Here is a 9924-nt window from a genome sequence, read left to right on the forward strand (position 1 = left end):
CCAAACTGGGTGTGAGGTGAAAGGAAAAGGGAGACCAGCAAGGGTTGCTGGAAAGAAGAAGTAAGAAGAAGGACTGGGATCCATCTTGGGCAGGCCCCTCTTGAAAGGATCATGCTGCAACATCTGGACTTTCTTAAAGCTACAGTGGTCTCCACCGTGTCTCAATTCTCCAAAAGAACATAGACCCTGGGTCTTAACTGAAATCTATCCAGTCTGTGTGTACACACAAACATTCTGCACCTAAAACTCAACTCAGTTAGAAATCATGAATGGGCTTTTTAGTAGGGATGCCATATTCTGAAAAGTGAAGATCCAGAGAAAGTTGTTGAGTTTTGGGGAACACCTCCCCCAAAATATTAAGTTTTGGGGCTTTGGGGTGATTTTAATGGATTTTTTTTTAAAAAAAAAAACCCTTGCCATACGTCTGGGTTTTCCCAGACATTTTGCCGATTCGCCAAAAATCTACCTGCAAACCACTCTGCTGCCCAAATCCCAGTTGTGTCTGGGAAAATACAGATGTATGGCAGCCCTATCTTTAAGAAGATGGAAGGATTAAGAGTGCCAGCCCACATTCAGAAAAAGAATCAAAAGGCAAACATGTTGTATCTGGGAGATGATGTTCTTGTGCTCAGGTCCTGCTTATGGGTTTCCCCTTGAGGCATCTGGTTGGCCACTGTGAGAAGACAATGCTAGCCTGGATGAGCCCTCTTTGGCCTGATCCAGCAGGCTCTGATTGGTTTTGGGAACCTTCGGAAGTCAAGGCATTTGTAAGTCGAGGTACCACTGTATTTACTTTTGTCTGAGCCCTATGTTGTCCCCGGGGAGTGTTGTCCCCCTCCCCCCTGTATCTCCATACATTGGCTACTTTGCAAGCATCGTGAACATTTATATATATAGATAGATTAAATTTTTTTGAAATAATAACATGAGAAGCAGAAGTTACTATTGTTTAATTTTATTTTTGGGGTTGTCATTTATTTTGGTGGGTATTGTATGATTTGGGCGTTGTTGTGTGTTTTGTGGTTTGTTTGTTTGTTTGTTTGTTTGTTTGGTTATTTGGATTTTCTAATTTTGGAGTAGGTGTTTTGAATGTAGGATGTGGTGTTGGTTTGAGGACTTAAACTGGGGAGAGAAAGTGCATGGTTGTGGGGTTTTTTTAAAGACGCAGAGCCTGGCAATCAGTCATAGTATAAAGCCTAGGTTAAAAGGGGCATGACTGCCCTTACTTAAAATGGTCGTCGTAGCCTCATATCTGACACAACACCCACTAAATTAAAAAGCAAAAACCCCTCGCCATGTCTCCAAGTGCGTGTTAAGGGAAATGATGAATGACTGCCTAATGCTGCCAGGTGTTTATTAATGCAGCCGCCGAGAGAGGGCTTTGGGCTTGGGCTTTGGAGGTGGAATGGCCGTTTTGGCGGTCGGCCTACTCAGTTTTCCCTGTCCCAACCCACCCCCCACTGCTTTGGCTGACTCAGGGTCCTCCCCCCCCCATGGCTATGTGTTCCCCCCTCCCTTTGTTGTGCCTCATCCCTGTGCCCCTCCCCCCCCCCCCCGTTGTGAAAGGCCCTATTCTGTTTGTTTTTCCCTGCTTGGCAATGCTGTGGCCTATTGAAAAAGCTGGGCCTTGTTGCTGCAAAAGGACTGTTTTCAGTTGGTTCCTGTGGAACTTTGTGATGTCAACTGGCAGCGCAGCTTCAGGAGTCTTCAGAGCTTCTGGTGGTGGCATCTAATTTGGGCACCACTTTTTTGGTGTTTAATCATTATTTTAGGTATGAAAGGTGTGTGTTTTTTTGGGGGGGGGATTATGCCAGATCCCTCCTTGATGGGCATGGAACGTTGTGGAAAAATTTGTTACATTACAGATATAGAGAAAGGCTGTTTAATCCGCGTGTGCAATGCCTACATTTATATAGATATACTGTAGATATAAATCAAGGGAGATGGGGCTTGCTCACACTTTCTTGTGTTCCTGTTTCCTCTTCTTCTTCTCACAGCCAGTAATAATTGCTCTACTGTCATTTTTTCGTGTTCTTTAGTGGCAGGGAACAAAAAAGATATCATCTGTTTAAATTTTTATTTCCACCATCAGTCAAGCTTTCTGCTTTGCTTTTTAATAATTACAGAAGGCGGTACTCCCAAATCTTTGCTTTTCCTTAACATGATGTCAATGTCAAGGTTGTTCTTGGAACTGGTTTTTTGTCATTGTCACTGATATAGTGTCTCCTTCTCCAAATCTTTCTCCTGATGAAGTGGGTCAGCACCTGACATTTCTGAACTAAGCTTTGTTGTCTGGAATTTAAGATTGCTCTCTGGACTGGTGCTTTTTTGGTTTACATTGTGGATTATCAAGCTCCTTTAGTAAGTCCAACTTCTTCTCATTTGGCCTGATTCAGTTTCAAATTTAATACCTCAACTTTCCCCCCTATTTCCTTCATATTCAAATTATGAAGTTCATTTTCAGTTTCAAGATCTTTGCTTTCTTCTCCTGGGTAATAATCCATTTACCTTTTTCTACCATGAGAACAATCAGAAACAGAAGAAATTCAGAACGGAGAGATTCCTTTTATATTGAGATCTATGCATAAGGCAATTTAGTCATAGAGATTTTCAAAACAGTTACAGTGGTACCTCTGGTTAAGAACTTAATTCGTGCTGGAGGTCCGTTCTTAACCTGAAACTGTTCTTAACCAGAAGTACCACTTTCGCTAAAGGGGCCTCCTGCTGCCGCCATGCCACTGCCTCACAATTTTTGTTCTCATCCTGAAGCAAAGTTCTTAACCCGAGGTAATATTTCTGGGTTAGTGGAGTCTGTAACCTGAAGGGACTGTAACTTGAAGCGTCTGTAACCAGAGGTACCACTGTATTCAACCACAAAACGTTCATACTGAAATCTATGCAGAAGGTTTTCTAGTGAAAGAGATTTTCAAAGTCCCTCGAGTCCCCAGAGATCTCAGCTCACTTGTATCAAGGACCATTCACCGTGGAACCACACAAAGTTGATAATGCCGTGGAACATGTCCATTACTTTCCACTTCTGGTGCAATGTCTATTTCGTCCCGCTGCTCAAGCGTTTTCAGATGGAAGTTTTGCAACAGTGTTGTGAGGAACACGAAGATCTCCATACGGGCCAAACCTTCACCAGGGCAAGCTCTTTTTCCTAGAAAAGCAAGAAACAGGAGTTCCATTTATATATACAGGGTGAGTCCTAACCCAATATTTCCCAGGCTATACAATCCAACATTTTTTGCTCTTCTTTTGGATCCCCCTCTCCTTCCCACTACAGATCCTTATATTCCCCCTAAGGTTAAGCCAAGCCACCCCTCTCATTTGCCCCTTCTCTCCATTCTGGCCACATAAAACAGAGGTCCATCACCTGCTCCGAATGGCAGGAAGGCATCCACCTTCTTGAAGGCCCCGTTTTCATCCAGGAAGTGGCCAGGATTGAACTTCCTGGGTGTCTCATAGTACTGGGAGCTCTTCATGATGGTTGACAGGAAAGGAATAACGGTGGTGCCCTGCAGAGGAAAGGCAGAGACCCCGGGGGCAACGGTTACTGCAAGCAACCCAGTTCAGATATTTCCTCTTTAGCCTGCCTTTATCCCTTGTTCAAATCCCTCAAGGACTGGACCTAATCTGCTGATTAGGAGATGGTACCCTCCATAGGTAATCATTCAATTTATCTGAACCTCAACATGTGGCCTGGGAAGTATGGCTTAGCAGGAGCCAGGAGCATACAGTGGTACCTTGGTTCTCGAAAGTAATCCGTTCCGAGAGTCTGTTCGACTCCTGAAACCATTAGAAAACTGTAACAGTCACAGAACTATACAGGGAAACAAACCTCTATGGGAGCCCTGATAGAGGTTCAGTTAAAACATTGCAGGCCTTGCCCTGGGTAGCTGCAAGACTCCACCTCAAGACCCCACCTCTCTGGATTACATCCTTCCAGTTTGAGAGTGGAGTACAAATGAAACAATCTCTCCTTCTCCAGCACAGAAGCTGTGCATGTGTAGGAACAGTTCTCACTGGGATGACCTTGCCCCCTGGTGTTAACAAACCAGTATGCCCACAGCTTCTGGAAACTTCCAGTAACTTTTGGCAACTTTGAATGTTCTTTCTGGGAATGAATGTCTCACCCCCACACTCCCTCCACTGTCAAAGGCAGCATACCTCAAAGCACCAGTGGCTGGGCTGACGCAAGCGGGGAGAGGACTCTTGTTTCCTTTAAAATACTAGCATTGCTTTAGTTCAAACTACAATACTTCAAATATAGGAGTAAAGATGGCTGAAGTAAGTGCAGTTATTACAGGATGTAATGATGTATACTGATGTACATCACTGCCCTACTAGAGTCCTTTCCCACTGATGAGGGATTGCTTTTAGGCAATTAGGGGAACATTCCGTGTGAAAACCCATTCTTTAAAGCTCAATTGGAGCAAATGGCAACGCACAGAAAACCCAAATTGATGTTTGCTCCAACTGAGTGGCAAAGAGCAGGTTTTTGTGCAGCAAAAAGCAACAAAACCCAAACATTGAGCTTTTAAATGCAGACATTTGTTTGGAAAGAATGGGGCAAAAGGTAAGTGTGGGTAAGCCCTAAGCTGCAGGCGTAAATCTGAACTAATATATCTGTGAGCCACACAACTCACTTTACCTTCGGAATGGTGAACCCTCGGAAATGTGCTTCCTGGGTGACTAAATGAGGAGCTGCCATTGGGGAGAGGTCTAGAAATCGCTGGATCTCATTGATGAAGGCTTCTGTGTAGGGCATCTGATTCCGGTCCTCGTAGGAGGGGCTGCGGTTCCTCCCAATGACCCGCTCAATCTCCTCTTGAATGTTTGCTATAAACAATACGGTGGCATTAGAGCTAACATGCAATTAGGAATTGTTAGATATAGTTATAGGAGGGAGAATCATGGCTCAGTAGTTTAGGAGTTTGTAAAACACTACATCAATTGAATATCAAGGCAGCAAAGAAAGTATGAGCAAGATGCACTTCCTGCTTTGCATGTAGAAGGTTTGTTCTCTGGCTTCTCCGGTTAACAGAATAATATAGAAGGAGATGGAAAGGACCTTTCTTGCACGCAGCCAGGGACCAGGAGAGGCCTACAGACAGTTGCACATGACAAATGAAGGTGCGCTCTGCAGCAGTGTGGAGGCAGGGGAAGTACAGGAGTGGAGTGTTGCCCTCAGTGCTATATTTGTCAAGCATTTTAAGGTTTTTGGATCTGACGTGTGTGGGAACACAAGAGGGCACACCAGCCTGAGGCATTTTCATGAGTTATGAGAAAGGTCAGTACAGAGTTTTGTTACCTTCCTCAGGTACAGTGATTCTTACTAGAGAGGTAGAATGCACTACAAAACAGAAGACACATGTTCTCCAGAGTTTCCCCATTGATGCCAACACACATGTGGATTCTGACACCGATAGTGACAGTGAGAGCATCACACAGAGTTCTGACACAGTTATTGACACAGGTCCAGACCTTCGCAACAAGCTGATCTGGAATGGCAAGAACCACTGTTCACTATTGTTAAGTGTTCTCCCAAGGACTGCTTCGGTAGCGGCAGCCAGGGAATGGCCACAGGAAAGTGCTTTGACTCTGGGGCTGTCTGGCATTTGCCCTGAGTGCTTTTCCAACAACGATCCCATGAGTTAGAGCTGGGAAAAGTGAGTCCTGGTTTACAGTATTTAGCAAGAGAGGACCCATCAGCCATACAAACAGATAGGAAACAAGAGTGAGTGAGACGGATTTAATCTTGTGTTTTTTTTACCTTCCATTTCTGGGTATCGGAGGAGGACAAGAAGGCCCTGTAGGATGGTGTTGCCACTTGTTTCTGTCCCTGCAACGAATAGGTTGAGCACTGTAGCAAACAGGTTTTCATGAATGAATTCTGAAGCTGGGTTTGTTTTCTCCTGACACGGAAAGAAGAAGAAGAAAAGAGCAATGTTATCAAACCTGGGGCTAATTTGTACGTCTACAGAAAGGTTTTATGGAAGGCTGGCTGGCAAGATTTCCTTTCCAATCTGATTCAAAGTATCACAGAATTGACTGGTGAAAAATATCGCTGAGTTACAGAGGTATGAGAAGCGGCATCCTGCTGCCCCATCAAGTCCAGCATCCTGTTCTCACAATGACCAACAAGATGCCAATGAGAAACTCACAAGCTCAAGAACCAGGTGAAACTACAGCAAGTGGTCCACTGTGCAGGTAGAAGCTAGCCCTTGAGCAGGGAAGGTGTTAATTCAAAGAGTGGTGGCAGGTGTTTGGGGGCATATCTAGGATGTTGTGCTGGTTCCCCAGTTGTGTCTTCTACAAAAGAAATGATAGCTAGAGAGAGCTTGGCAGAACCTAGGGAATCATGGAATTGTAAGCTTGGAAAGCACCACAAAGGTCCTTGAGTCACAGAGGAGATGAGGAAGACACAACGAAGTCATAAAAGAATAGTATTAGCATACAAATCCCAAATACTCCTACCTGCTCCATTTTGGCCAGGAAGCAGTCAATGAAGTCCCGAGGGCAATTTGGATCAAAGGACTCCTGGTGCATCTTGACCCTCTGAGAGATGAAGTTTATAAACTTCTTCCTGTACCTGGACAGTTTATGCTGAGGCCCAGGCAGGATCCTCATTAAGCTTGGGAAAAAATTGCAGATCTGTGAAGAAAAAGGTCATTCAGCCCCATCAAGACCTACCCTTCCTTATTGCCATGCATCCCATGGTCTAGACCAGGCATCCCCAAACTTCGTCCCTCCAGATGTTTTGGACTACAATCCCCATCATCCCTGACCACTGGTCCTGTTAGCTAGGGATCATGGGAGTTGTAGGCCAAAACATCTGGAGGGCCGCAGTTTGGGGATGCCTGGTCTAGACCTTATTATTCAGCTCCTGAACTATGTCCCATCCACCAGAAGCAAAATGAGCAATTAGGCTTACAAAAAATATAGGGAGAGGCAGCTGAGGACATGAACCAACTGACACTCTTCCTTACTTCCTGTGGTTATAAAGGAAGCGTCCTGTGACATCCAAGAGACCAGTTTTAGGACTTGCACCCCCTCCCTCCACTTCCTTACCTGTACCCAGGTGGACAACAGAACTGATGAGGTTTCCTTCATCGTGTCAAGTAAAAAGATGAAGTCCTTGTCCTCATATTCAAACCGGTTGCCAAAAACAATGGAGCAGATGACGTTAGAGACAGCATGACTGAGGTGAATGGTTGGATCAAATGGGTGCCCTGCGGAGGGGGAAAGGGGTACAACTGGAGTGTGTATTTACTGGGTAGCCTCTGAGGCCTGTGTCTGCCATATGTAGATTTGCATGCTGTGAACACTGCCAGCCTCCTTTTTACTTAATGTTTCCTAAAACCATTTATAGACGATATTTAGTACACATATGTTCCGCTTTCCAAACCCAAGGTATTCCCCAGAAATAGTTCCTTAAGCGAGTGTTCACATAATGGGCTAAAAAAATCCATTCTTTCCTATGGGATCATTTCTGATCTGTGATTTGTCCAGTGTCTCTGGCCCCCACACCCCTTCATAGTTTCTTCTTGAAATGCCTGCAGCTAACCAGCAAAAGAGAGGCTATGCAAAATCGGATTTCTCCAATCCTTACTACACTCTGATTTATCCGATCAGTCTCCCTCCCTCCCTCCCTCCCAGCATGGTTTCTGCTGTAAAATGACTGCTGCAGAGTGGGCGAACTCTGGCTGTTCAGATATCTGCATCTGTGCAGTACATAACAAGGTTCGAGAAAACCAGCCTCATGTAACCAACATGGTGGTGTTGCTGTGGTTCTATTCCTTTCCTTCCTCTGTAATTTGTGAACTGCCCCTCGCCCCTTGCCTTGAGGTGTAAACAGAGACTGGGGATATGGAAGATTGACAGGGTAACCGGGTGTCAGGTTACACAAAAAGGGAGACTTCAGCAAGGGTTGCTGGGAAGAAGAAGGAAGAAGAAAGACTGGGATCCATCTTGGGCAGGCCCCTCTTGAAAGGATCATGCTGAAAGATCTGGACTTCCTTAAAGCTACAATGGTCTCCTTAAAAAGCAGAGAAATCACCTTGCCGACAACGGTCCGTATAGTTAAAGCTATGGTTTTCCCAGTAGCGATGTATGGAAGTGAAAGCTGGACCATAAAGAAGGTTGATCGCCAAAGAATTGATGCTTTTGAATTATGGTGCTGGAGGAGACTCTTGAGAGTCCCATGGACTGCAAGAAGATCAAACCTAACCATTATGAAGAAAATCTGCCCTGAGTGCTCACTGGAAGGACAGATCGTGACGCTGAGGCTCCAATACTTTGGCCACCTCATGAGAAGAGAAGACTCCCTGGAAAAGACCCTGATGTTGGGAAAGATTGAGGGCACAAGGAGAAGGGGACGACAGAGGACGAGATGGTTGGACTGTGTTCTCGAAGCTACCAACATGAGTCTGACCAAACTGCGGCAGGCAGTGGAAGACAGGAGTGCCTAATGTGCTCTGGTCCATGGGGTCACGAAGAGTCGGACACGACTAAACGACTAAACAACAACAACAACAATGGTCTCCACCAAGTCTCAATTCTCTAAAGGGACACAGACCCTGGGTCTTAACTGAAATCTATCCAGTCTGTGTGTACACACAAACATTCTGCACCTAAAACTCAACTCAGTTAAAAATCATGAGTGGTCTTTTTAGTAGGGTTGCTATACAGTGAAACCTCGGTTTACGCCTACCTCCGTTTACGAACGCCTCCGTTTACGAACGCCGCGGACCCGGAAGTGTTTACATCCGGGTTCCGCGGTGCTCAGACGTGCAGAAGCGATCTGTGCAGCTCGCGCATGCGCAGAAGCGCTCTATCGGCCCTTTGCACACGAGCGAACTCCTCCGCGGAACGGACTGCGGTCACAAACTGAGGTACCACTGTATTCCCAAAAGTGAAAATCCAGACAAAGTTGTTGAGCTTTGGGGAACACCTCCCCCAAAAATTAAGTTTTGGAACTTTTTGGTAATTTAATGAATTTGTTAAAAGATAACTCCCCTTGCCGTACGTCTGGGTTTTCCCAGACGTTTTGCAGATTCGCCAAAAATCTACCTGCAAGCCACTCTGCTGTCCAAATCCCAGTTGGGTCCGGGAAAATGCAGGTGTATGGCAGCCCTAGCTTTAAGAAGATGAAAGGATTAAGAGTGCCAGCCCACATTCAGAAAAAGAATCAAAAGGCAAACACGTTGTATCTGGGAGATTCGCCAAATCTGAGCAGAATTCCATTTTGTTTTCTTAGAAAAAAGAGCAATCCTTCTCTTGATTACTGTGGCAATATTAAACCTTTTCACTCAGTTGAGGGAAAGCATAGACGAGTGACAAGAACATTCACCTTCCATTTTCCGCAGCACTTGCACCAGGAACTGGGCCTCCTCCTGGATCCGCTCCTCGATGGATCTCTTCCCCATCCCAAAGTTCCTCAGAGTTGTGAGGCAGAAGCGACGGAGCTGCCTCCACCGTTCCCCATTGGTTGGAACCACTCCTGGAAATGGAGAGAGACTCCACAAATCAGAGAAGGCAACAGGGAAAACACCAGTAGAGTAAAATGACAGAATGAAAGGAGTAGCAGAGCAGTAAAATCAGAGAAATAAAGGAGGTGAAAATGAAGCAGGGGTAGATTAAGAATGGAACGAGTTGGGAGACGTTTGGGCTTAGAAACTTTTTCCTCCCCGTCCCCCCGACTGCAGCTCTACCCACCAGTGTCGTGAGCATCCTTAGAAAGTTCCCCCTATGCAGGATTGCACTTTTCAGGCTGAAAAGGGTTCTCCACTCCTGAGCTACAAGGTCAGAGAATTTGCTGCCTACAATGAAAGTGCCTCTTTGCATCCAACATACATTGCTTATGCAATTATCAATAGAATGAACCTCATAGAACAGTGCCTCCCAATTCAGGGTCCAGGG

The 9924-nt window shown here is 45.4% G+C and overlaps 1 protein-coding gene across 1 annotated transcript; it reads right to left on the reverse strand.

Annotated features, from left to right (window-relative positions):
* Positions 1–2440: 2440 nt before the first annotated feature.
* LOC118086147 (cytochrome P450 2C18-like) lies at positions 2441–7116 on the reverse strand. Its single transcript, XM_088671357.1, has 7 exons — positions 7075–7116; positions 6481–6657; positions 5777–5918; positions 4655–4842; positions 3377–3518; positions 3029–3160; positions 2441–2514 (listed from the first exon to the last, which is right to left on the reverse strand). The coding sequence occupies exons 1-7, from the start codon at positions 7114–7116 to the stop codon at positions 2441–2443; spliced, it is 897 nt and encodes a 298-aa protein (XP_088527483.1).
* Positions 7117–9924: the final 2808 nt, after the last annotated feature.

The sequence above is a fragment of the Zootoca vivipara genome, chromosome 6 (assembly GCF_965207765.1).
Source record: "Zootoca vivipara chromosome 6, rZooViv2.hap1.1, whole genome shotgun sequence".
Taxonomy (NCBI): Eukaryota; Metazoa; Chordata; class Lepidosauria; order Squamata; family Lacertidae; genus Zootoca; species Zootoca vivipara.